The 27,773-nt window shown below is 48.4% G+C and overlaps 1 protein-coding gene across 2 annotated transcripts; it reads left to right on the top strand.

Moving 5' to 3' along the window:
• Nucleotides 1–27,744, top strand: SFXN4 (sideroflexin 4). Of its 2 annotated transcripts, XM_032176523.2 has the most exons (14): nt 1–178; nt 1,508–1,573; nt 3,290–3,364; nt 4,624–4,650; nt 4,736–4,790; nt 5,946–5,971; nt 7,630–7,683; nt 7,765–7,821; nt 7,959–8,024; nt 8,953–9,031; nt 10,559–10,674; nt 17,870–17,955; nt 19,359–19,476; nt 24,536–27,744. In XM_032176523.2, exons 1-14 carry the CDS (start codon nt 68–70, stop codon nt 24,611–24,613), a joined length of 1,014 nt encoding a protein of 337 aa, XP_032032414.1. In that variant the 5' UTR covers nt 1–67; the 3' UTR covers nt 24,614–27,744. The 2 variants fall into 2 exon arrangements, with proteins under 2 accessions (XP_032032414.1, XP_032032424.1); XM_032176533.2 differs by lacking the exon at nt 3,290–3,364 and having other exon boundaries at nt 13–178.
• Nucleotides 27,745–27,773: the final 29 nt, after the last annotated feature.

Genomic DNA, 27,773 nt, shown 5'->3' on the forward strand with positions numbered 1-27,773 from the left:
GGGGCTCGCCGCCCGGCTCCTCCTCTACGCGCGGCCTGGCGGCGGCGGCGACTCTCCGCAGCGCAAAATGTCCCTGGAACAGGAGGAGGAAACGCAACCTGGGCGGCTCCTAGGACGCAGCGACGCCGTCCCCGCCTTCATTGAGCCCAACGTGCGCTTCTGGATCACCGAGCGCCAAGTACGGCCCGGGCCCGGCGCGGCTAGGGGCAGGGAGGGGGCGGGCCGGGCCGCGTGGAGTCGGGCTGGCCCGGGTGACCTTGGCCAGGCCACGTGAGCGCCCCCTGTCTCCGTTTCCTCGTCCCGGAGTTGTGCTGGGAACGCGCACCACCGGCCTTCACCCCTTAGGGCGCGGGAGGGGACGCAGGGGAAACCCAAGCTGCCAGATGCCCACGACCACAACGTCACCCTCCAGATTGCCCTTTCGGAGGGGCCCAGTCCGCACAGGTGGCTGCTCCCTACTGCCTGAGCTGTGGCTGAGCAGCAGATTGGGGAGAAACAGGCCCTCCCACCTTGGTAAGCTCAGCCACTCTCGGTGAGACCCCCGAGGCTTTGGGAAGCCACCCTTGGACAGGACATAAGCAGGACTCATCTCTCTGCGGCGCCTAGGGCAGCACCGTCCAATAGAAATATGATGTGAGCCTTACAGGTAATTAAACATTTTCTAGTAGCCACATTAAACAAGATAAAAACAAACAGCTGAAATTTTTAACAATACAGTACATTTAGCCCAGCAGGTGCAAAATATTAACATTTCAACATGTAATCAGTAAAAAACATTCCTGAGATATTTTACTCGTTCTTTTGGTACAGAGTCTTCCAAATCCGGCGTCTGTTACACCCGCAGCACATCTGGGTTCAGCTGCATGTGGCGAATTGGAGAGCAGGGCTTTAGGGGCTTCTCTTTTAGGCCTCTCCTCCAGCCTTGTTTTTTTTAGGTAGGGAAATTGAGAAGGGACGGTGAGCTCAGGTTGCTCCAGCAGAGCCAAGGCTTAAAGCCAGAACCACTACAAAGTTTGGAGTTTGCGGGAGCAAACCTCTTTTCCCCAGTGTGACCCCAGCTGCACCATTGAGCCCTTAATGGGGCGTCCATCCTTTGTCACTGGAGTGAAGCCTTATACCAAGCAGAGGGTGAGGCCACAGACTCTTGAGATCTTCTAGGCCATTGCTTCGAGGTCATATGTGAGATATGAACGTAGGACTATTTGAACCCCCAAAGTCTGGGATTTTAACCCTCAAGGGCAGTTTGATACTGAGCGGTTAAGGGCACAGACTTCTGAATCATTTCCTGGCTGTGTTGCCTTGAGTACATTCAGGAGTCCCTCTAAGCCTCAGCTTCCTCACCTGGAGAACCTGGAGAGGTTGGGAGGATCCCAGGAGATGATGCCAGTTAAAGGCAGATCACAGACCCTGGCAGGTTCTCAGGAAAAAAAAAAAAGCCAACTGTTACTATTTATATCTTTATTTTTCTGCTGCCATTAACCTCTCTGTTGCTTTTCTCCCTCCTAAGTCCTTTATTCGGCGATTTCTTCAATGGACAGAATTATTAGATCCTACAAATGTGTTCATTTCAGTTGTAAGTATTGTTTTCAGAGCTAATGAATTTCACATTTTATTTTGAAACTTGAAGTCTGCATGTCCCTTTTTTTTTTTTTTTTTTTTTTAAGACGGAGTTTCGTTCTTGTTGCCCATGATGGAGTGCAATGGCACCATCTTGGCTCACAGGAACCTCTACCTCCCAGGTTCAAGCGATTCTCCTGCCTCAGCCTTCCGAGTAGCTGGGATTGCAGGCATGTGCCACCATGCCTGGCTAATTTTGTATTTTTAGTAGAGACGGGGTTTCTCCATGTTGGTCAGGCTGGTCTCGAACTCCCGACCTCAGGCCCCGCCTGCATGTCCCTTTTAAAAGCAGTTGAAATAACAGAATCTACATATATTATTGTGTTTATTCCTTCTGAATGAGCTTGTCAGATTGGAAGGGGTAAAGAAAAGCGTACATCTGACCGTGTGCCCTGGCTCATGCCTTTAATCTCAGCACTTTGGGAGGCCGAGGCGGGTGGATCACTTGAGGTCAGAACTTCGAGACCAGCCTGACCAACATGGTGAAACCCCCATCTCTACCAAAAATACAAACATTAGCTGGGTGTGATGACAGACACCTGTAATCCCAGCTATTTGGAAGGCTTGAGGCGGGAGAATCGCTTTCTGAACCCAGGAGGTGGAGGTTGCAGTGAGCCGAGATCTTGCCACTGCACTCCAGCCTGAGTGACAAGAGCGAAACTCCATTCCCCCCCCTCCAAAAAAAAAAAGAAAAGCGTACATCTGTTTAACAGGTAATATCAGGCCCAGGCCGGGTGCTGGTGATTCAGAGAGAATCAAACAAATCTTCCGCATGATGGAGGACAGACTGGCTAAACTGGTCACATCCTGGGTGACAAGAGTGAAATTCCATCTTTAAAAAAAAGAAAGAAAATGTAATAAAATTAGAAGCAAATATAACCATATGTTTACAGTTGTTAATTCTGGGTGAGGGGATTATAGTGTGTAGCCATTCTTTGTAATTTTTGTATTTATTTTTTCTCAAATTAAGAAATGGAGGCTAGCTGTGGTGGCTCATGTCTATAATCCCAGCACTTTGGGAATCTGAGATGGGAGGATCTCTCGAGAATAAGAATTTGAGACCAGCCTGGGCAATGTAGCGAGACCCTATCTGTACAAATAAAAATACAAAGTTAGCCAGGTGTAGTGGGTTGTGCCTGTAGTCACAACTATTTGGGAGGCTGAGGCAAGAGGATTACTTAAGCCCAGAAGTTCAAGGCTGCAGTGACCTATGATCACACCACTGCACTCCGGCCTGGGCAACAGAGTGAGACCCTGTCTCTTAAAAAAAAAATAAGAAGAAGAAGAAAAGAAAGAAAGAAAAAGAGAGAGGAAATAAGACTGAACTGATTAGACATGGAAGTGGGTGAGGGAGAAAGACTTCCAGGTTTCTGACACGCATAGCCAGGGGGTGGTGGTAACCATTCAGTGAGACAGTTGACATCAGAGAGTGGGGGAGGTGACAGCACCATTGGGGGCAGCTGCTGGAGCATCTAGGAAGAAGAAGGCATAAATCTGAATGGCACTCAGGGCTATCCTAATGGATAGAGAGCCTAGGGCACCATGTGGCTTGAAATCAGGCATGCAGTTGAAGTCCAGTGCATGCTGGTGAGTGAGCTGGTGATTCCTACATCTGGGGATAAACCTGAACAATGTTGAGATCATTACTTGGTTTCTTGATATCTGATTTTAGGAAAGTATAGAAAACTCAAGGCAACTGTTGTGCACAAATGAAGATGCTTCCAGCCCTGCCTCGGCGGACCAAAGGGTATGTTTCACATGCTCAGGTCTGGCTGGTTGCCCTCAGATGGTTCTGCCTGCATGGTCTGAAGTCAGGTGGAATTTGGCCATTAATCTCTCTCTCCATGTCTTTTCTTTCTTTTTTCCTTCCCTTGGGAGCCACTGTTCTATTGGCTATTAATGCTGTCATTGTTATATACTGCCCAAAGGACCAGCTTTGCAAAACTGGGTTAGTTTTTAAAATGTAGTTAGAATTCTGTCCCATAAACCAGACAGCAAGGTTCCTCCTATGCAGTGGATATTTGTGGAGATTCCTTGCAGCTGATTCCTGGAGCCCCGTGGCAAACTCCAGAATTCAGACAGGGCTCTGACGTCAGAATTCATTCTCCACTGCAGGCAGTGTTCCTGCCGATAGGCTCAAATGGAGTTTTCCTTATCTACCTTGCAGTGTGTGGGGCTTTCTGGAGCTCACAAACACCAGTTCCTAAAGGCAGCCTATGGAGAGCTTACATATTTAACTTTTTCTAAGAATGTGTCGGGGACCCTGGGCCGACAGCTTGGTTCTGTTGCAAGTAACTTGGCTGATGGCATGGTATGTCATCAGCACACAGCCTACTCTGCTCTGAGCCAGAGGCAGGCCGGATTCGGGGACTCATCCGAAGGATGTTAGGTGTTGCTCTTCTCCAAGGGTAGAGACAGGACTTTTTAATGTTCTGGTCCATTTCTCTGTGTGGCTCGTCTCTTGGCTTGTCATTAGTTCATTTTTTTATTCATATGATCCATTTATTTTGATTTGTTCTGTCGATGTGGTAAAAAACAGCTCTGGCCTTCACTCTCTGAAAGGTAGAACAAAGGTGGTCCCACAAATGAGACTGGCAAAGAAATTCTTTGCTGCTGAGTCACCTTTAAAAGCTTTTTTTTTTGTTTTTTTTTTGTTTTGTTTTGTTTTGTTTTGTTTTTTAAGGCTGGGTGTGATGGCTTACCCCTGTAATTCCAATGGTTTGGGAGGATGACTTGATGCCAAGAGTGCGAGACCAGCCTGGGCCGTATAGCAAGACCCCATCTCTACTAAAAATTAAACAACTGGCTGGGAATGGTGGCGTGAGCCTGTAGTTTCAGCTATTCAGAAGGGTAAGGTGGGAGGATCGTTTGAACCCAGTAGTTCGAGGCTGTTCTGCAGTGAGTGATGATTGTGCCACTGCACTCCAGCCCTGGGTGACAGAGCAAGACCTTGTCTCTTAAAAAAAATTTAAATTGAAACAAAGCTATTCTTTTTTCTCCTTTAAGATACAAGAAGCTTGGAAGCGGAGTCTTGTAAGTTTCAGCCCCTTCCTAATTTTTAGTGTCCTATAATAACAAAACCAAACATCCAGCTAACCTCACATCTCTCCTCTTGAAGGCAACAGTGCATCCCGACAGCAGCAACCTGATCCCCCCGCTTTTTCGACCTGCAGGTGAGTTGGCTCTAATTTTCAGAAGTGGGTTGGGAAGATGTAGTTTCTAACACTTAGAAAACTCTGCCTGCCGGATCACCTGGGGTCAGGAGTTCGAGACCAGCCTGGCCAACATGGTGAAACCCTGTCTCTACTAAAAATGTAAAAAATTAGTTGGACATTGTGGTGGCAAGTGCCTGTAGTACCAGCTACTCAGGAGGCTGAGGCAGGAGAATTGCTTGAACTTGAACCTGGGAGCCAGAGGTTGCAGTGAGCTGAGATCATGCCATTGCACTCCAGCCTGGGCAACAAGAGTGAAACTCCAACTCCAAAAAAAAAAAAAGAAAAGAAAACTCTGCCTGCCTTGCTTTAATTTTTCCCCCAGCAGGATTTTTTTTTTTTTTTTTTTTTTTGAAACAGAGTCTTGCCCTGTCACCTAGGCTGGAGTGCAGTGGCACAATCTCGGCTCACTGCAACCTCCACCTCCCAGGTTCAAGTGATTTCTTCTGCCTCAGCCTCCCGAGTAGCTGGGATTACAGGCACCCGCCACCATGCCCAGCTAATTTTTTTCCTTTGTGTATTTTTAGTAGAGACAGGGTTTCACTACATTGGCCAGGCTGGTCTCGAACTCCTGACCTTGTGATCCGCCCACCTTGGCCTCCCAAAGTGCTGGAATTACAGGCGTGAGCCACCGTGCCCGGCCATGTTATAGTAATTTTATGTACATACTTTATTATTATTATCATTTTTAGAGACAGGGTCTCACTCTGTTACCCAGGCTGGAGTACAGTAGCACCATAATAGCTCAAAGCAGCCTCCAACTCCCAGGCTCAGCTGATCCTCCTACCTCAGCCTCCTGAGTAGCTGGGACTACAGGGTCATGCCGCCACACCTGGCTTTAAATTTTTTGTGGAGATGGGGGTCTCACTACCTCTACAAAATAGAGGCTGGTCTTGAACTCCTGGCCTCAACCCATCCTCCAGCCTCAGCCTACCAAAGTGCTGAGACCTTGACCCACCACTTTATTAGAAAAACAAAGAATGAGTGGAAAAAGCCCTTTGAGGTCTGTGCCTTCTGGATTCTGGGGAAGAGGTGTTCAGGTGGGTGGTCCCCTTCTGGCCCCCTCTGCCTGGGCAACTGTGATCACTGACACCTCCTCTCTTCTCTTCCTGCCAGCGTTCCTGCCTTTCATGGCGCCCACGGTGAGCAAGCAGACATTTGCTGTTAGGAGACTAGGGGCTGGGGAGGTGGCCACTCTCCTCCTAACCTCAGCTGTGTCCCTCCAGCTCCAGACCCCTGTCACATGACTGCCTGCTAGATGGTTGTGGATCCCCACTGATAACCCATGGCTGCTGTTCATATGTCCTTGTCCCCACTCCCTCCCCCTCCTCACACCCTCCCAGTCAGGCATCCGGGCCTCTGGAAGGCCCACAGCTTGGCAAGGTCACCCCTTTTCTGAACACCAAGTATGCGCAGAGCACTGTAGAAGCAGCCAGTGAGTTAGGATGCGCTCCCTGCACAAACCTCTTGCCACCAAGTCCTCCTCTGACACAGCCCCTCACCTGGGACCTGGCATTGTCCCCTTGAGGCTTTTCTCACCTTGACCCTTGGGAGGTGCTTTTTGGTTTTTGGGGGGTTTTTTTTGTTTTTGGAGACAGAGTCTCGCTCTGTAGGCCAGGCTGGAGTGCACTGGCGCAATCTCAGCTCACTGCAACCTCTGCCTCCCGCGTTCAAGCAATTCTCGTGTCTCAGCCTCCTGAGTAGCTGGGATTACAGGCGCTCACCACCATACCCAGCTAATGTTTTTATTTTTAGTAGAGACGGGGTTTCACCATGTTGGCCAGGCTGGTCTCGAATTCCTGACCTCAGGTGATCCACCCGCCTTGGCCTCTGAAAGTGCTAGGATTACAGGCATGAGCCACCATGCCTGGACCGTTTTTTGTTTTTTAAAATAGGGTCTTGCTCTGTTGCCCAGGCTGGAGTGCAGTGGCACAATCATAGCTCACTGTAGCTTCAAACTCCTAGGCTCAATCGATCTCCTTACTTCAGCCTCCTGAGTAGGTGGGAATACAAGTACTCACCACCATGGCAGGCTAATTTTTTTATTTTTACCAGAGACTGGGTCTTGCTACATTGCTCAGGCTGGTGTCGAACTCCTGGCCTCAAGGGATCCTCCCAGTTTGGCCTACCAGAGTGCTGGGATTATAGGCATGAGCCATCACTCCTAGCCTAGGAGGTACTTGTCCACACCACAGGCTCCTGTCTGCTTCCCCTAGCAAATGTGTATTTTTTTTTTTTTTTTTTTTTTTTGAGATGGAGTCTTGCTCTGTCTCCCAGGCTGGAGTGCAATGGCACGATCTTGGCCCATTGCAACCTCCGCCTTCCGGATTCAAGCAATTCTTCTGCCTCAGCCTCCCGAGTAGCTGGGATTATAGGTGCGCACCACCACACCCGGCTAATTTCTGTTTTTTGTAGAAATGGGGTTTCACCATGTTGGCCAGGCTGGTCAACTCCTGGCCTCAAGTGATCCTCCCATTTCAGCCTCCCAAAGTGCTGGGATTATAGGAGTGAGCCACCATGCCCAGCTAACAAATGTGTACATCTTAGCCACCCTGCTGGACTAAGGCCCCGGAGACACCGCCTGCTGTGCGACCCTGGATGTCCTTAGAGCCCCTAGTTTGGTGTTTGCCAGGTGCTCACTCAGCCTTGTCTGTGGACCGGCAGCCCCTGTACCCACCACCATCTTCTCCTGCCCCAGCTCCTTGGGGGCTCAATTCTCCCTCTCCCCTGAAAAGTTCTTTGCTACTGCAAGTTCTTCCGCAGAAACACTTGTAACTCTGTTCCACTTTCTTCTTAAAAGGTGTTTTTGTCAATGATGCCACTAAAAGGGATCAAGTCCGTGATTTTACCTCAGGTAGCCATTCTTCCTGTTTCACGATTACTAAATTCTGTTATGCTTGAAACGAAAATGCGATCCATTTGCCCCTCTTGGCAGGTTTTCCTCTGTGCCTACATGGCAGCATTCAATAGCATCAATGGAAACAGAAGTTACGTGAGTATTATGAGACCCAGAGGGTGTGGAGTTTTGTGTTACTCCTTTTGGAGTTTGTTGTATGTGTTTGTTTTAAAATTATCTTTGCTGGATAAAACTGTGATATTTGCTAAATAAGTACTTTTGTTTCCCCTTAGACTTGTAAGCCGCTAGAAAGATCATTACTCATGGCGGGAGCCGTTGCTTCTTCAACTTTCTTAGGAGTAGGTATTTTTAGAATCTGTCCAATCTTCTGTATTCCTCAGAATCCAGGAAGCTTTATTTATTCCAATTACAAATTTATGTTCCAATTTAAACAATTTAGAAAGTATGACTAGGAAATAAAAGTCACCTGTAATCCTATTATCCCAAAATAATCACGTTAATAGTCTAAATTTCTAAGCATATACATAGTACTGTTGTCTTTTTATTTTTTTCTATTTTCTTACCTTTTTTTTTTTTTTTGAGACAGAGTCTTGCTCTGTTGCCCAGGTTGGAGTGCAGTAGCATGATCTCAGCTCACTGCAACCTCTGCCTCCTGGGTTCAAGTGATTCTCCTGCCTCAGCCTTCTGAGTAGCCGGGACTACAGGCAGGTGCCACCACACCCAGCTAATTTTTTGTATTTTTTAGTAGAGAAGGGATTTCACCATGTTGGCCAGGTTGGTCTCGAAACTCCTGACCTCAGGTGAACTGCCCACCTCGACCTCCCAAAGTGCTGGGATTACAGCCGTGAGCCACCATGCTTGGCCGGTACTATTACCTTTTTTAAAATTGTTATAGAAATTGTGTGTTATAAATATGTTACATAAATTGTGTTATATAATGTGTGTATTGCTTTGGATGTCAAGACACTGTAATGGTGAAAGATGGAGATGTTAGCATCAGACAAGCCTGGGCCCTCATCCTGGCTCAAACCTTTAATGGCTCTGTGACTCTCAACAACTTACATACCTCTCTCTAAGGCCCTGTTGACTCCTTAGATGAACAGGGAGAGGACCTCCATGTTGCAGAAATTGGAAAAATACATGAAGAGCACTGGCAGTGGTCTGACTTGTAATACGAACTAGGTCAGGGCGACCTCTCTGCTAGTGAATAGGTTCTGCTGATTTTTCAGACCCATGAAATAATGATTTTTCTCTCTTGTTTTCTAGGTAATCCCTCAGTTTGTCCAGATGAAGTATGGCCTGACTGGCCCTTGGATTAAAAGACTCTTACCTGTGGTCTTCCTCGGTGAGCAGGAAGGGCTGGAGCCTGCGGTCTGGGTGGGGTGTCTTTGTGGTCTGTGAGCTCTCCTTCATCTCCAGAGGCACCTGGCTCCCTTGGCACATTGTGACTGATGACAGGTGGCCTTTGCAGCCCAGCAGGCCCCCAAGCCCAAATCAGGTCTTTGGTTTGAGAGGTGACACTTTCTGTAGTTACCCACATTAATGCCCAAAGAATGAACACAAGACTGGAAACGCAAATTACATTTTTTTCTTGAGACGGAGTCTTGCTCTGTCACCCAGGCTGGAGTGCAGTGGCGTGAGCTCAGCTCACTGCAACCTCCGCCTGCTGGATTTAGGCAATTCTCCTGCCTCAGTCTCCCAAGTAGCTGGGATTACAGGCATGCACCACCATGCCCAGCTAACTGTTTTTTTGTATTTTTAGTAGAGACAGGCTTTCACCATGTTGGCCAAGCTAGTCTTGAACTTCTGGCCTCAAGTGATTCGCCTGCCTCAGCTTCCCAAAATGCTGGGATTACAGGCATGAGCCACCGCGCCTGGCCCTACATTTTAAAGATTATCTGTATAAACGTTCTACATACATTATTTTACTTAATCCTGACAACAACTTACGGGTAGGAAATATTATTATTCCTATTTACAGATGAGGAGACTGAGGCACAGGGAGGTTAAGTAACTTGCCTAGAGTTACACAGCAAGCAAATGGTTAGTATAGAGATTCCAACCCAGTGGGGTGACAGAGATATTAGCTGAATATTTTGCCTCTGCCAGCCTGCAAGTTTACTATGTCATGCTCCAAATTTGGGTTTGGGAATCATAGCAGTTTGAAGAGTTGGCAGACTGAGGTCAGTGGTGAAATTGAGGAAATGGCATTATAGAAACCTTACAACTTTGGCCAGCCACGGTGGCTCACACCTGTAATCCCAACACTTTGGGAGGCCATTGTGGGTGGATCACTTGAGGTCAGGAGTTCGAGACCAGCCTGACCAACATGATGAAACCCCGTCTCTACTAAAAATACAAAAATTAGCCGGGCCTGGTGGGGCATGCCTGTAATCCCAGCTACTCTGGAGGCTGAGGCAGGAGAATTGCTTGAACCCGGGAGGCGGAGGTTGCAGTGAGCCGAGATCACACCATTGCACTCCAGCCTGGGCAACATGAGTGAAACACTGTCTCAAAAAAAAAAAAAAAAAAAAAAAGGAAACCTTACAACTTAAGCAAAGACGAGGGAGGGATATGTTCCCAAGATCCCAGGGTTTCTCCTGGAATCCGGTAAGGAAGCAGGGGTGCCGGAAGCTGGTCCCAGGCTGTGGTCAGGATCCAAGACTGAGTGGCCAGCAGTTCTGAGCCTACTTCCACAGCCCCAGGAGAGCATCTGGCTGGCCCAGCCTATGGCAGGTGTCCACCTGAGGGTCAAGAAAGGCCAGCTGTCAGAGAAAGAGGCTTGCAGGGGACAGACAGCCAAAGAGATGTTCCTTTGCTGGAACAAGACTCACCCCCGTCTTGGGTGTTCTTTACTTCTTTACATCTACAGCGCAAGCCAGTGGAGTGAATGTCTACATGTCCCGAAGTCTTGAATCCATTAAGGGGATTGCGGTCATGGACAAGGAAGGCAATGTCCTGGGCCATTCCAGAACTGCTGGGACAAAGGTAAGAGACAGGCTGGAGCTATAGCTGCTTGCCTTTTGGGCAAAGACTAGACTTTTCTGTTTGAAAGCCGGTGACAAATTTATGTCTGCCTTCAACCTTTCTTTACCCGTCTTTCCTTAGCATGCTGAGAGATAAATTTCTCATTTTGCCCCCTGATAAGATGGGGCATTAGTCTGGGTTCTCTGGAGAAACAGAACCAATGGGATATATGTACATAATCTTTCTTTCTGAGACAGGGTCTTGCTCTGTCGCACTGGCCTGGAGTGCAATGGTGCAGTCTTGGCTCACTGCAACCTCTGCCTCCCTAACACAAGCGATCCTCCCACCTCAGCCTCTCAAGTAGCTGGGACCACAGGCACACACCACCGCACCTGGCTTATTTTTGTATTTTTAGTAGAGACGGGGTTTCAGCATGTTGGCCAGGCTGGTCTCAAACTCCTGGCCTCAAGTGATCCACCTGGCTTGGCCTCCCAAAGTGCTAGGATTACAGGCATGAGCCACCATGCCTGGCCCCCAATTCCTTTTTGAAATCTCAAAAGAAAAGCATGCAACCTCTGTCTCCATTGTCCTTCCCATTCACTCCTGAGTTCAAGTGATCCTGCCACCATGGCCTCCCAAAGTGCTGGGATTACAGGTATGCATCGCCACACCTGGGCAGTACATGTCTATTAAGAGATTTGTTCTAAGGAATTGTCTTACACAATTGTGGGAATCTACAGGGCAGGCCTGGAGGCTGGAAACTTGGACACGAGCTGCTGCTACAGCCTTGAGGCAGAATTTCTTCTTTGGGAAACCTCAGTTTTTGCCTGTAAGGCCTCCAACTGATTGGATGAGGCCCACCCACATTGTGGAGGGTAACCTTCTTTTCTTTTTTTTTTTTTGAGACGGAGTCTTGCCCTGTCACCCAGGCTGGAGTGCAGTGACGTGATCTCAGCTCACTGCAACCTCCGCTTCCCGGGTTCAAGCGATTCTCCTCCCTCAGCCTCCTGAGTAGCTGGGATTACAGGTGCGTACCACCACGCCCAGCCAATTTTTGTATCTTTAGTAGAGGCAGGGTTTCACCGTGTTGGCCAGGCTGGTCTCGAACTTCTGACCTCAGGTGTTCCGCCCACCTCAGCCTCCCAAAGTACTGGGATTACAGGTGTGAGCCACCGCGCCTGGTGGTAACCTGCTTTTCTTAAAGTCAGCTGATTGCAGATGTGCCCCATGTCTGCAGAGTACCCCTACAGCAACAGCTAGATGAGTGCTGGATTAAATAACTGGGTACTGTTGCCATGGTGACCCGTGAGTCTGACTGCCACAGACAGGCATCTGACAAGTGCTGGGCACCTCTGAGAGTGAGATCCTGTCCTTCAAGTCCAATATCTGCCCTCCCAGTGTGTGCTGATTGGGGGCCACTCCCCTCCCAGCCTGCTCTGCACTTACAGAGGTCAGTGGACACCCCTCTCTGGGGTTAAGAGAGCCCCTGCTTCTCCCATTCAGCAGATGTCCTTATAGTCTTCATTGCTAAGGACTACTTTTGTCAAGAATGGACTTAGAACATTGAATTCTCTGATCCAAAACTCCTTTTCAAGGCCTCAATTTTGAATAATTTTTACTATTAGTTTCTTCTTCCTTTTTTTTTTTTTTTTTTTGAGACAGGGTCTCCTTCTGTTGCTGGAGTGCAGTGGTGTGATCACGGCTCTCTACAGCCTCAACCTCCCAGGTTCAGGTGATTCTCTCACCTCAGCCTTCCAAGTAGCTGGGATTCAAAGTATGCACCACCATGCCTGGCTCATGTTTGTGCTTTTTGTAGACGTGGGGTTTCGCCGTGTTGCCCAGTCGTGTCTCAAACTCCTGGGCTCAAGTGATCTGCCCACCTTGGCCTCCCAAAGTGCTGGGATTACAGGGATGAGCTACTGGGCCTGGCCAAAGTATTCTTTTGTTCAGTTCAACACAGTGACTCCTGAGTGCATTCAGCTGTGAGAACCTGGTATAATCTATGGTCTTTTCATTTTGGGTGTGGACTTTTAAAATAATATGTTCTTAGCAGGTGAGATCTTTTTTGGTCCCTGTGAAATGACTTTAGCTGAAGACTTTAGTTGTTTGCAAATGACATATCAAGCAGAGTGGAACAGCCCTGATACGAAGTGAAGGGACTAACCGGGCTTCTGGCAGTGTGGGATCCAGAGGACTCCCTTAGCCAGCCAGGGTACGTCCTTCTACTGACCAGCATGTTGGTAGCAGAAGAGGTCAGAAAAGATGGCTGTTCATTCCATCAGTAAATACGTCATTTTTCAGCTCACCAAACATATTACTTTAAATCCTATCACTGACTGACAAAGCTGAATTATAAACCATCAGATACATGCTAACGGTATTTCCACTAGACCATCTAGTAGCATAGCTCCTTACCTAAATGAATTATGACAGAGATAAAATAATTGTAAGTAACAGAGAAATTGCTGCCAGAAAGAAAATAGGTCACTAGTTTGAAATGAAGGTTCTGGGCCAACAAACCACCCATAAGTTGGATCACTTGCAGTCGGTCAGGAGTTCGAGACCAGCCTGGCCAACATGGTGAAACCCCATGTCTACTAAAAATGCAAAAATTAGCTGGGCATGGTGGCGGGTGCCTGTAATCCCAGCTACTCGGGAGGCTGAGGCAGGAGAATCACTTGAACATGAGAGGTGGAGGTTGCAGTGAGCCGAGATTGTGCCATTGCACTCCAGCCTGGGCGACAGAATGAGACCCCATCTCAAAAATAACAAACAAAAACGAACCACCTGGGACTGCGTTTGCGCTTTCCCCTGGGGGAAAAAAAAGAAAACACCCGAAAGAGACATTTTTTCAAACAGCTTTATTGAGGTATAATTTACATACTGTAAAATTTACCCATTGTAAGAGGATAGTTTGATGAATTTTAGTCAGTTTAAAACAATTGTGCAGTCAGGCACTGTGGCTCACTCATGCCTGTAATCCCAACACTTTGGGAGGCAGATCGCTTGAGTCCATGAGTGCGAGACCAGCCTGGGGAACGTAGCGAAACCCTATCTCTACAAAAAAATTTTTTAAAAATTAGCTAGGCATGGCGGGGTGCATCTGTAGTCCCAGCTGCTTAGGAGGCTGAGGTGAGAGGATCAGCTGAGCCTAGGAGGTTGAGGCTGCAGCAAGCTGTTACCGCACCACTGTACTCCAGCCTAGGTGACAGAGACCCTTGTCTCAAAAAATAAAAAATAGGCCGGGCGCAGTGGCTCACGCCTGTAATCCCAGCACTTTGTGGGGCCGAGGCAGGCAGATCACCTGAGGTCAGGAGTTCGAGACCAGCCTGGTCAACATGGTGAAACCCCATCTCTACTAAAAATAGAAAAATTAGCTGGGCGTGGTGGCGCAAGCCTGTAATCCCAGCTACTCAGGAGGCTGAGGCAGGAGAATCACTTGAACCTAGGAGGTAGAGGTTGCAGTGAGCTGAGATTGTGCCACTGCACTCCAGCCTGGGCGACAGAGAAAGACTCTGTCTCAAAAAATAATAATAATAAATAAATGAAACAGTTGTGTGACCATCACCACAGTCCAGTTGTAGAACATTTTCATCATCCTAAAAATGTCCTAAATGCCCACCCCCACCCCCACCCCCAGCCCTAGGGAAGAACTGATCTGCTTCTTTTTTTTTTCCTGAGTTGGAGTCTCGCTCTGTCACCCAGGCTAGAGTGCAGTGGTGCAATCTTGGCTCACTGCAACCTCTGCCTCCCAGGTTCAAGTGATTCTCCTGCCTCAGCTCCCGAGTAGCTGGGAGTATAGGCGCGCGTCACCGCACCCAACTAATTTTTTGTATTTTTAGTAGAGACGGGGTTTCACCGTGTTAGCCAGGATGGTCTTAATCTCCTGACCTCATGATCCACCCGCCTCGGCCTCCCAAAGTGCTGGGATTACAGGCGTGAGCCCCCATGCCGGGCCACTGGCTTGCTTTTCTGTCTTCTTAGTTTTTGCTTTTTCCAAAAATTATACATAAGTGAATCACACAGTAGTTTTTTGTGTCTTGCTTCTTTCACGTTTGAGATTCATCCATCTTGTACCACATGTTGGTCGTTTGTTACTTTTCATTGCTGAGTAGTATTCCGTTCCTGGATGTGCCACATTTTGCTTATCTATTCTGCAGGCGGTGGATGTTTGGCTTGTGTCCAGCCTTGGGTTATTATGAATCAGGCTGCTCTGACGTTCACTTGCACATCTTTATGCATATGTGTGTTTGTATTTCTCCACAACTCCATGTGAACTTAAGGTGTTAGTATTGCTGTGACCTATTCATAAAGCTGGAGAGGAGAGTGAGAGCACATTTTTTTAAGTTTGTTTATTTATTTATTCATCTATTTATAGAGACAGAGTCTCCCTCTGTCACCCAAGCTGAAGGGCAATGGTACGAACATGGCTCACTGCAGCCTCAACTTCCTGGGCTCAAGCAATCCTCCTGCCTCAGCCTTCTGAGTACTACAGCTGTGCACCACCATACATGGCTAATTTTTAAAAAATGTTTGTAGAGACGGGGTCTCACTATGTTGCCCAGGCTGGTCTCACACTCCTGGCCTCAAGTGATCCTCCTGCCTTGGCCTCCCAGAGCGCTGGGAGGTGTGAGGCACTGCACCCAGCTTAGAGCAAATATCCAATCAGCAAGTTGTTCCCAGCACCTCCTGCCTGCCAGGCTTGGTGCTAGGCTCTGGAGACCCACACCCTGACCAGTGAGAGCCCCGTCTCCCCAGGAGCCCCAGCCTCCAGCGGGAAGGTAGCCTCAGGCTTGACTGGCTGTCTGGAGTCCATCTCACCAGAAGAAACTTCATTTTTGGCATGAGGGGCATGTTACGGTCAAAGAAAAGCTTTACTGGTCTACTTTTAAAAAAAAAGTCTTTTTTTTCTCCGAAGAATAAAGTGTCTGCAACTGTGCATAAGCATTCTTCTATCACTTCCCTGTCCCTGGAAGGTTATTTTCTTTGGCTAAAATTTCAGAAACTGCGTAACCAGCAATATCTGATGGTAACAGGGCACTGTTGGTCCAATTTCAGGTGACTCGTGGCTGTTGTTTCCCTGACTGGCCCTGTAAGCCACTCCGTTGCACACAGCGCCTCCTAATGACGGCGTCTCACTTGGAGTGTCCTCCCCACACATAGGACTAAGGGAGAGAGGTGGGCCTCGCCCCACTGACGCAGACATACAGCACAATAACAGCCATTTTTCCCTTCCAAAGTCAAGCAATTTTACTTTATATCCCTGAGACTTTTATTTCTTTTATTTTAGAGACTGAGTCTCGCTCTATTGCCCAGGCTGGAGTGCAATGGTGTGATCTCGGCTCACTGCAACCTCTGCCTCCCAGGTTCAAGTGATTCTCCTGCCTCAGCCTCCCAAGTAGCTGGGATTACAGGCGCCCACCACCATGCCTGGCTAATTTTTGTGTTTTTAGTAGAGACAGGGTTTCACCATGTTGGCGAGGCTGGTCTTGAACTCCTGACCTCAGGTGATCTGCCCACCTTGGCCTCCCAAAGTGTTGGGATTATAAGCATGAGCCACCATGCCCGGCCCCTGAGACCTTATTTTAAAAACAGCCCTCCTCGGCTTCCTCTCTTTTGTGGGGGGGAAAGGCATTCCCTGCAGAGGGAACCACACAAGCATGACTGTCACCTACAGCAGGGCAGAGGTGCAAGCAGAGAGCAGGGGCCTGGCAGTAGGGGGAGCCTGGGAAGGTAGGTCAAAGCCAATCATGGGAAGCTGGAAGTGGAAGGAACAGAATGCAGGGAAGGACGGGCACAGGTGTGCCTGCTCCTCTTGGGTACACGATGTGCTGTTTGTGGTGTATGTGTCTTACCCAGGGGTGGGTTCTAAAGTTAACATGTTAGCTACTCAGGAGGCTGGGGCAGGAGGATTGCTTGAGGCCAGGAAGTTGGGACCAGCTTGGGCAACATAGTGAGATCACATCTCTACAAAAAATCGAAAAGTTAGCTGGGTGTGGTAGGGTGTACCTGTGATTCTGGCTACTTGGGAGGCTAAGGTAGGAGGATTGCTTGAGCCTGGGAGGTCAATGCTGCAGTGAGCCGTGATCATGCCACTGTACTCCAGCCTGGATGACAGAGTGAGACCCTGTCTCTAAAAATAAATAAATAAATGAAAGTAGTAAAAAAGTTAACATGAGCTGTTTTATAGTCAAAATTTCCCTTACAAGTCCCTTAAAGTGCCCTTGAGGGTACATGGTTTTGTACATATTCACCCATACAGTAAATTGTATGTTTAAATGTTTAATGTATAGCGTAATGTACATTATAGAAAAGATTACAAAAATGTTATAACCTGTACATAACACAGTTTTATAGTATAATACTTTTAATTCGCTGTGAAACGTGGGTACGGACAGGCAGCCTCGTGTGGGTCCCATGCTGTGCCCGTGCCCTCAGAGCTGGGCATTTGGAGGCTTCCCCAGTGGCAGGTATGAGAGTCACTGCTGAGCCAGGTCAGGACAGGAGGCCAGTGGCAGAGACTTGGCTTGGATGGGAAATATGGAGCAAACCTCTGTGGCAAATCCAGCATTTCCACTGAGGAACCATTTGGTTCTCAGTGAGGATCTGTCTAGAAGCCACCTTTGCTTGTACTTAGTGGATGGTTTATTTGGGGTGGTTTGGCAGACGGATGGAGACCACTGTGGAGTCAAGAGGAGGTGAATCACCTCCCAGCTATTTCTGGCACCAAGTGCAGCCGACCTCCACACACCTGTACCTGGAAAGTTACGTGGAAGGCGTCCCCTCCGCCTCTTTCCATGGGCATTCTTTTTCTAAGTGAGAAGGGAGGGGTGCTGTTGTCTGTCTCTCGCAGGAGTTGTGGGATCCCTGGAGATCGTCTTGCTCCTGTACTAAGCTTCTTTTTTGAGACAGAGTTTCACTCTGTCGCCCAATCTGGAGTGCAATGGCGTGATCTCGGCTCACTGCAAAATCCGCCTCTCAGGTTCAAGTGATTCTCGTTTCTCAGTCTCCTGGGTAGCTGGGACTACAGGTGCATAACACCACACCGGGCTAATTTTTGAATTTTTTGGTAGAGACGGGGTTTCACCATGTTGGCCAGGCCGGTCTCAAACTACTGACCTCAAGCGATCCACCCACCTTGGCCTCCCAAAGTGCAGGGATTACAGGCGTGAGCCACCTTGCCCAACCTAAGCTGTTTTCTTTTCATTTTTGCTAGGCTGTTAGAGAAACGCTAGCATCCAGAATAGTGCTGTTTGGGACCTCAGCTCTGATTCCTGAAGTCTTCAGCTACTTTTTTAAAAGGTAAGAGGCACGGTCATATCCCCAGGTAGGGATTTGAAAGTCAAATCCTTATAAAACCTGTCAGATACTGACCCTGGTGGAGGGTGGGAAGAGGTTGGCTCAGTAACCTTCCCATAAACACACATCACAGCTAAGACAGTCGGATTGATTGTGGCAGGCGTGGAAATCCAGGTGTGCAGATTCCACCGAATGGGGAATCCAGCCCAGGCTCTGCCTGCAGTTACCCCGTGTCCTTGGCATGTCCAAGGACCTTCCACAGCCATTTCCTCACCTCTAGAATGAGGGGCTTGGATGATTTGCAGGTTCCCCTGGCCCTGATGTGCTGTGAATATTGCTCAAGCCCTCCCCTCTAAACCCCCATTCCAAGCATGTTTTAAATTAGCTTCAGCGACTCCGGATTCAGATTCATCCCTTTTAAGAAGCCAGAAATGGCCTACGAGGTGGAGAACCTGGGCATCCATCAGGGTTCCTGTGGCCACCAGTATGAGAAACCTAACCTGCAAGAGCTCAGGCCCGAGGGGAGACGTGGGGCTTTAGGGCTGGAATGGGCAAGGACTGCAGTCCATGGCAGCTTGAACAGAAGCTCCTCTGCAGGGCGCACCTCTCTGTCACCCTCGTGGGTGTTGGTTCCTTCTCTCCTGCCAGATAGGCTTCTTCATGTTGATGAGGGACCCACTTGCTGGTAACTCCCAGCTCATAGCCTCACAGCCTCCTGATCAGAGGTGGAACACAGCAAACCCCAGGGGAGGCAGGAATGTCTTCCCCTCAGGGCAGACTCCTGGGGAAGGATTCTGTGGGCCTGAGTTAGGTCGCGTGCCTGGGGTGCACATGCCCCTCTCCAGTGTGGCGAGGCTGGGAATCGCCTGCTAGGACCACAGGTGGAGCACATTTCCAAGAAGGAGGGATGGGATGGTGCGGTGGCTCACGCCTGTAATCCCAGCACTTTGGGAGGCCAAGGTGGGCAGATCACCTGAGGTCAGGAGTTCTAGACCAGCCTGGCCAACATGGTGAACCCCGTCTCTACTGAAAATACAAAAATTAGCCAGGCGTGGTGGCGGGCGCCTATAATCCCAGCTACTCGAGAGGCTGAGGCAGGAGAATCGCCTGAACCCAGGAGGCGGAGATTGCAGTGAACCAAGATGGCACCATTACACTCCAGCCTGGGTGACAGAGGAAGATTCTCTCAAAAAAACAAAACAAAACAAAACAATAAAAAAAAACAGGCCTTGATCTAGCTGTTCAGGTACAACAAAAAGAAAAAAGAACAGGCCCTGATCCAGCTGTTCAGGTGCACACACACACACAAAAAAAACAAAACAAAAAAACAGGCCCTGATCCAGCTGTTCAGAAAATAAGCCCTGATAGTTTAACATCACTTGTGAGCCATGCCTTGTCTCTTACAGGACCCAGTTTTTCAGGAAAAACCCAGGGTCATTGTGGATCTTGAAACTGTCTTGTACTGTCCTGGCAATGGGACTGATGGTGCCATTTTCTTTTAGTATATTCCCACAGATTGGACAGGTAAGTGCCCCCATTCCTCTTTTCTCTCAAGGTTTTTTATTTTGCGGTTATAAGAGTAAAGTAAATAAGTGATTCTTCTTAAAAATCTGCAAAGTTTATAAAAATATGAAACAAGACCAGATGCAGTGGCTCACACCTGTAATCCCAGCACTTTGGGAGGCCAAGGTGGGAAGATTGCTTGAGCCCAGGAGTTCAAGACCTGCCTAGGCAACATAGTGAGACCCCATCTCTACAAAAAAAAATACACAAATTAGCTGGGTGTGGTGATGCACACCTGTTGTCCCAGCTGCTCAGGAGGCTGAGGTGGGAGGATCACCTGGGCCCAGGAGGTTGAGGCTGCAGTGAGCCGTGATTGCACCACTGCACTCCAGCCTGGCTGAGAGTGAGACCCTATTTCAAAAAATAAAATAATAAGACAAAATACAGTTGGCTTTTGAACAACCTGGGGGTTGAGTAGTCAAAAATCCAAGTATAACCTTTGACTCCCTGAAAACTCAACTATTAATAGCTTACTGTTGACCGGAAGGCTTACCAATAACATAAAAAGTCAAGTAACACATATTTTATATTTTATATGTGTTATATACTGTATTCCTACAATAAACTAGAGAAAATAGAATGTTATTAAGAAAATCAGGCCAGGTGCGGTGGCTCACACCTGTAATCTCAGCACTTTGGGATGCTGAGGTGGGCAAATAACTTGAGATCGGGAGTTCAAGAGCAGCTTGGCCAACATAGTAAAACTCCAGCTCTACTAAAGATACAAAAATTAGCCAGGGTTGTTGGTGCCTGTAATCTCAGCTACTCAGGAGGCTGAGGCAGGAGAATCACTTGAACCTGGGGAGGTAGAGGTTGCAATGAGCCAAGATCATGACATTGTACTCCAGCCTGGGTGACAGAGTGAGACTCTGTCTCAAAAAAAAAAAAAAAAAATCATAAGGAGGAAAAAATATATTTACTGTTTATTAAGTGAAGGTGAGTCATCAGTTTCAGTGAGGATCAAGGTCTTCATCCTCGTCATCTTCATGTTGAGTAGGCTGCAGAGGAGGAAGAGGGGTTGGTCTTGCTGTCTCAGGGGTGACTGAGGGGGAAACAATGTATAAGTGGACCTGCATTTTTCAAAGCTGTATTATTCAAGGGTTAATTGTAACGATATTTATATTTAATTCTATCCCTCAAATCTCTTGGTGCAGTTTTGGGTTCTGTTTTTCTTAACAATATTTCATAAGCCTTTTTTTCTGGGGCATAAAAAGAAATCTTTTAAAACTACTTAGAGAAGTTTTAAATACTCCAAAATGTTCTAAAACTACACCCTCTCCAGTGGAACTTTCTGCAGTGGTGAAAATGTTCTATAATAGATTGGTGCTGTGCAATATGGTAGCCATGAGCTACATGTGCTACTGAGCACTTCAGGAGAGCCTGGTGTGACTAGGGAACTGAATTGTAAATCAAGTTAAATTTTAAATTAGGTACTCTTGTGTGCTTAGTGGCTATTGGACAGCCCAGTTCTATAGATAATTTATAATTTATGATGAGTCAGACTGCTTGGACTCAGATTCCAGCTTCTCCATGACCTTGGTCAACTTGCTCAATATTCTTATCTGTTAAAGAGATTATCTGAAGATAATGGCATCTCTGCAAAGGGTTGTTGCTTAGTAGGTAGCAAGGACATTTTTTTTTTTTTTAAGGCATAAAGCCAGTTTTTTTAATTTCCAAAGCTCTGCCATAAATTGCTAGCAGATGTCAAGGACATTACTGATGCTAGCAGATATTAGCAATTTCTTTTTTTTCTTTCTTTCTTTTTTTTTTTGAGATAGAGTCTCGTTCTGTCACCCAGGCTGGAGTGCAGTGGCGTAATCTCGGCTCACTGCAAGCTCCACCTCCCAGGTTCATGCCATTCTCCTGCCTCAGCCTCCTGAGTAGCTGGGACTACAGGCGCCCGCCACCACACCCAGCTAATTTTTTGTATTTTTTAGTAGAAACGGGGTTTCACCATATTAGCCAGGATGGTCTCGATCTCCTGACCTCGTGATCCACCCACCTTGGCCTCCCAAAGTGCTGGGATTACAGGCGTGAGCCACCATGCCCGGCTGATATTAGCAATTTCTTGGCTAAACATTTCAAGTGCTCATTTCTGTCACTGTAAATATATATGTCCTCAAAAGCATTTATATTTATGGAATGATCTTGTTCAGAACCCACATTTTATAGGTTTAGGTTGTAGGATCATTCATTCAAGCAACTTTGCCAGCACAACATAGAAGTTTCAGATTATTTTAGATAGTTATCCTATTACTATGCTATGGGCGAGGGGTTGGGGAGCGAGGCAGCATCTCAGAATAAAATTTCAGGCCAGGCACAGTGGCTCATGTCTGTAATTCCAACACTTTGGGAGACCAAGGTGGGAAGATTGCTTGAGGCCAGGAGTTCCAGACCAGCCTGGGGAGTGTAGTGAGACCTCGTCTCTACATAAAATGTTCTAAAAATTAGGTCGGGGGCTGTGGCTCATGCCTGTAATCCCAGCACTCTGGGAAGCCCAAGTGGGAGGATCACTTGAGCCCCGGAGTTCGAGACCAGCCAGGACAACACAGCAAGACCTTGTCTCTGCTAAAAATAAAAATTTGGCTGGGCACAGTGGGTCATGCCTGTAATCCCAGCACTTTAGGAGGCCAAGGTGGGAGGATCACTTGAGCTCAGGGTTCGAGACCAGCCTGAACCTCATCTCTATTCTGAAAAAAAAATTGTTTGAAAAGAAAAAATAATAATAATTAGCCAGGCATGGTGGTATGTGCCTGTAGTGCCAGCTACTCAGGCAGCTGAGGTAGGAAGATCACCTGAGCATGGGAGGTCAAGGCTGCAGTGGGGCCACAGAGTGACACCCTGTCTCAAAAAAAAAAAAGTAGGGTGAAGTGGCACACACCTGCAGTCCCAGCTACTCAGAAGGCTGCGGTGAGAGGATCACTTGAGCCCAGGAGGGAGAGGGAAGAGTTCATTCCCAGTGGAGGATGGGAAGGGCTGAATGGGCACGTGAGGCTGCAAGGAACAGGCAGGATGCTGAGGGCCAGGTGGCAGGACCTGCACAGCCAGGCCGAGGAGGTGGGTAGCAGGTGAGTCATGCAAGGTTGGAAGGGGCAGAACTCCCAGAAGCCCGAGTGGGGGCAGGAAAGGGAGTCAGTCTCACACATGACCTCAGATGCCCAGACTTGCTTGCTGGACTTTGAAAATATCCTGTTGGGGCCAGGTGTGGTGGCTCACGCCTGTAATCCCAGCACTTTGGGAGGCCGAGACGGGCGGATCACGAGGTCAGGAGATGGAGACCATCCTGGCTAACACAGTGAAACCCCGTCTCTACTAAAAATACAAAAAATTAGCCGGGTATGGTGGCAGGCGCCTGTAGTCCCAGCTACTCGAGTGGCTGAGGCAGGAGAATGGTGTGAACCCGGGAGGCGGAGCTTGCGGTGAGCCGAGATCGCGCCACTGCACTCCAGCCTGGGCGACAGAGCAAGACTCCATATCAAAAAAAAAAAAAAAAAAATTCAAAAAATTAGCCGGGGCCGGGCACGGTGGCTCACGCTTGTAATCCCAGCACTTTGGGAGGCCGAGGCGGGCGGATCACGAGGTCAGGAGATCGAGACCACGGTGAAACCCCATCTCTACTAAAAATACAAAAAATTAGCCGGGCGTGGTGGCGGGCGCCTTTAGTCCCAGCTACTCGGAGAGGCTGAGGCAGGAGAATGGCGTGAACCCGGGAGGCGGAGCTTGCAGTGAGCCGAGATTGCGCCACTGCACTCCAGCCTGGGCGACAGAGTGAGACTCCGTCTCATAAAAAAAATAAATAAATAAAAAGAAACAAAATAATCCTGTTGGCTCAAGGAGGCGGGCATGGAGGTGCTTAGATGAGATAAAGAGTTATTGCTAATTTTGTTAGGTGTGATAATGGCATAGTAGTTCTGTAACTACTATCATTACTATATCAAGTACTATATCAATAAGGTCTTTATCATTTGGAACTTGTAGGTGACATGACATGAGAATTGCCTTAAAAAACTCAAGGAAAAAAATCCTGCTGGGTGTGGGAGGTGTTTGATGAAATGAGATCTGCAAATTGTTAATAGTTATTCCTGAGTGAGCACATGTGAGTTCATTACATTCTTCCTACATTTGTTTTTTGTTTGTGTGTTTGAGACAGGGTTTCTCACTCTGTTGCCCAGGCTGGAGGGCAGTGGTATGATCCTGGCTTACTGCAGCCTTAACTCCCAGGCTCAAGTGATCCTCTGGCCTCAGCCCCCCAAGTAGCTGGGACTACAGGAACGTACCACACCTGGCTAATTTTTTGTTTTTTGTAGAGATAGGGTCCCACTATATTGCCCAGGCTGATTGCAAACTCCCTACCTCAAGCAATCCTCCTGATCTCGGCTCGTTGTAACCGCCACCTCCTAGGTTCAGGTGATTCTCGTGCCTCAGCCACTGAAGTAGCTGGGATTACAGGTGTATGCCACCACACCTGGCTAATTTTTGTATTTTTTGTACCATGTTAGCCAGGCTAGTCTTGAACTCCTGGCCTCAAGTGATCTACCTGCCTCAGCCTCCCTAAGTGTTAGGATTACAGGCATGAGCCATTGTGCCCAGCCATCTTAAAACTTTTTGATGGAAACTTTCAACTATAAACAAATGTAGAGATAAGCAAATAACAATAATGGGCCAAGGATAGTGGTGAGTGCCTGTAATCCCAGCTACTCGGGTGGCTGAGGCATGAGAATGACTTGAACTTGGAGGGTGGAGGTTGCAGTGACCTGAGATGGCGCCACTGCACTCCAGCCTGGGCAACAGAGCAAGACTCTGTCTCAAAAAAACAAACAAAACAAAACAAAAAGTTTAAGAAGTTTCTTTACTACTTGAGTGATTTAAAAAAAAATAGGTTACATTTTCTGCTATAGATTAGACATTATTGAAAAAGATGAACTGTGAAATGGTTGCTTTCAGAAAGTGACTTTTTTAACTTGGCTTCTAAGGCAAGAAAACTATTAATAGAAATATTACGAATTTAACTATTTTTCAGATACGGTACTGTAGTCTTGAAGAGAAAATTCAGTCTCCAACAGAAGAAACAGAAATCTTTTATCACAGAGGGGTGTAGGCGTGAGTTTTAGGTGAATTTATGTGGTTCCCGCTTGAAAACCTTCCCCTCTCCAGGTTCGGTTTAGAGAACTTTGCCACAGGTCTTCTGGGGACCCCAGAGGTGTCTGTGCTGACAAGGTGACTTAAAATTCCACACTGAGATCGTTCCCGGGCTGGCGTGTCTGGGGTTTTTAAGGCTGGCTGGAGAAGACAGTGGGAGGGTGCCCCGTCTGACACCCCTGGGGTTGCTGAGGGAACGATTGGAGTGGGGATTGGCCTGCGAAAGGATACTGTGAAATCACTAATTAACTAATAAACCTGTCTCAAGTTGAGGGTTTGAAGAAAGAACACAAAGAGTCCACCGTGCCCAGGACACAGGTGTTAAACGGATAGGCCACCTCAAGCGGAACACATACCCCTGGGGCGCTGTTTACAGCCTCCTACCCCAAAAGCAATCTTGTTTCCTTATTCAGTGTCCTCCATTCTAGACAGCTACTTAAAACCTTTGCTGCCCTCCGCCCAGTGCCTCCTTTCTCCTCTCTGGCGAAGGACCCTGCGTCCTCCGCCAGGAAACAGGTCAGCAGTGGAGCCCCCCACACCCATCCTTCCTCCGTGTAAGGCCAGCGTCCTCCAGGCTCTGGGCCCCTCTCTGCTTCCTCAGGGCTGTGCTCTGTAGCCTCTGTCTGCCAGGTCCTTCCCACAAGTATGTAAACTACTTGTCGGCTGGGCGCGGTGGCTCACGCCTGTAATCCCAGTACTTTGGGAGGCTGAGGCCAGTGGATCACCTGAGGTCAGGGTTCGAGACCAGCCTGGCCAACATGGTAAAACCCCATGTTTACTAAAAATACAAAAATCAGCCAGGCGTGGTGTTGCGCACCTGTAGTCCCAGCCACTCAGGAGGCTGAGGCAGGAGAATCTCTTGAACCCTGGTGGCAGAGGTTGCGGTGAGCCAAGGTCACGCCATTGCACTCCAGCCTAGGCAACAGAACGACTGTGTCTCAAAAAGAAATAAACTGCGTGTCACCTGCCTCATTAGAGACAGGATCTTGCTGTCACCCAGGTTGGAGTGCAGTGGCACAACCATAGCTCACTGCAGCCTTGAACTCCTGGGCTCAAGGTACCCACCTGCCTCAGCCTCCTGAGCGGCGGGGACTACAGGCGCCTGCCACCACGCCCGGCTTAGCCAGACACCTTAAAAGAGTTGTCCGCCCTCACTGTCTCCACCCCACCTCCCGTTCTGCTAAGATTCCTCTCATCCGTGAACCACCTGAATGTGGCGCTGCTGCACTGCCACCCTGCTGGGCACTCAGGCTGGTCACTGAGCTGCTTGCTTGGCTGTACTTTGCCATTTGGATGTCCCAGACACCTCAAACTCAACCCATCCAAACCTGAGATCAGCTCTCCCTCCCAGTCTCAGGAATTGACACCACCACCTACCCAGGTGCACCAGACAGGATCACTGGAGGCGCCCTCTCCCCACCTTACCCCCAGCCTATTCAGTAGACGGGGCCCAGTACATAGAGTCTGGAACCCACGTATGCCCACTGCTACCGCCCAGCGCAGTCCAACAGCATCCCCTGCTGGCACTGCCTGGCCCATCTCCTGTCTACTCCCTCCGGTCCACGTTCCAGCCTGCTCTTCTAAACCACACCTGCTGAACAGCTGTTTTTTTCTTTTGAGACGGAGTCTCGCTCTGTCACCCAGGCTGGAGTGTAGAGTGCAGTGGCGCGATCTTGGCTCACTGCAACCTCCACCTCCTGAGTTCAAGTGATTCTTGTGCCTCAGCTTCCTGAGTAGCTGGGACTACAGGTGTGCACCAGCCACCACATCCAGCTAATTTTTGTTTTGTTTTTTTTTTTTAGTAGAGATGGGGTTTCACCATGTTGGCCAGGCTGTCATCTCCTGTCCTCGTGATCCACCCGCCTTGGCCTCTCAAAGTGCTGGGATTACAGGCCTGAGCACCGCACCCGGCCTGAAAAGCCTTAAATGGCTTCCCAGTGCGTCAAGATCAAGCCCCACATTCCTCACCACAGCAAGCCTTTCCCATACTCGTATCCTGCCACTCCCTCTCCTCCCTCTAGGCCCTCCAGGTCCTCACATGTGCTGTGGTCTCTTCTCAGGGCCTTCACACAGCTATTTCCTCTGGTCTGAGTAGATGTCTGCTTATGCTTCAGGTCTGACTTTGACATTGATCACTCCCTCTGGGAGGCCTTCCAGGATTGACAGCACTGAACTGGGTCCCCATCTATGTGCTCCAATACCACTGTTTCACACATCGCGCCTAGCACTAGCCGCACTACAGCAGCCTGTTTACTGACCCTATTCCCCAAGTGGACTGTGCGCAGCACCGCGAGAGCAGGGGCTGCTGCCCATCAGGGTAGCTCAAAATACAACACAGGCATGGCACAGAGCAGGTACCTGAACATTTGAGTACTGGACTAATGTTTCCAACACACCCTACCACAAATTACCAAAGAACTTATCTGTGGCTTTGTTTCCCCAAGGCCAGAATGATGGTTCATTTCCAAATTTGGTGAGGAAAGTTTCGTAACAGCTTAAAAGGACAGAATCAGTAAATGGCTCAGTCTGACCATAGGCTGACACTAACCAAAATTAAAGTTAGAGAACAAGATGGGCAACAGCTGCAGGCGGAGGTTTAACCACTAACAGATGACAGAAATGTGAAGGCACCTTCCAAGGACAGGAGAATGAAGTTACAGAGGCGGCTCCAGGAAGGCGAGTGGAGGAGGGCTAGGGCGGCAGGAAAGAGTGTGTGGCGAGGGATGGCTTGAACTTTTTTTTTTTTTTTTTGAGACCAAGTCTTGCTCTGTTGCCCAGGCTGGAGTGCAATGATGCAATCTCGGCTCACTGCAACCTCCGCCTCCTGGGTTCGAGCAATTCTGCCTCAGCCTCCCAAGTAGCAAGTAGCTGGGATTACAGGCACGTGCCACCACGCCCAGCTAATTTTTGTACTTTTAGTAGAGATAGGGTTTCACCACATTGGCCAGGTTAGTCTGGAACTCCTGATCTCAGGTGATCCGCCCACCTCGGCCTCCCAAAGTGCTGGGATTACAGGCATGAGCCACTGCGCCCTTGGCCATCTTGAACTTTCAGACAGGTCTTTTAAAAATTCCCTAGTGCCCTCACAGTTGAAAAAAGGTATTTTTTCCCCGTTTTCT

The sequence above is a fragment of the Hylobates moloch genome, unplaced genomic scaffold (genome assembly GCF_009828535.3).
Source record: "Hylobates moloch isolate HMO894 unplaced genomic scaffold, HMol_V3 SCAFFOLD_3, whole genome shotgun sequence".
Lineage (NCBI taxonomy): Eukaryota > Metazoa > Chordata > Mammalia > Primates > Hylobatidae > Hylobates > Hylobates moloch.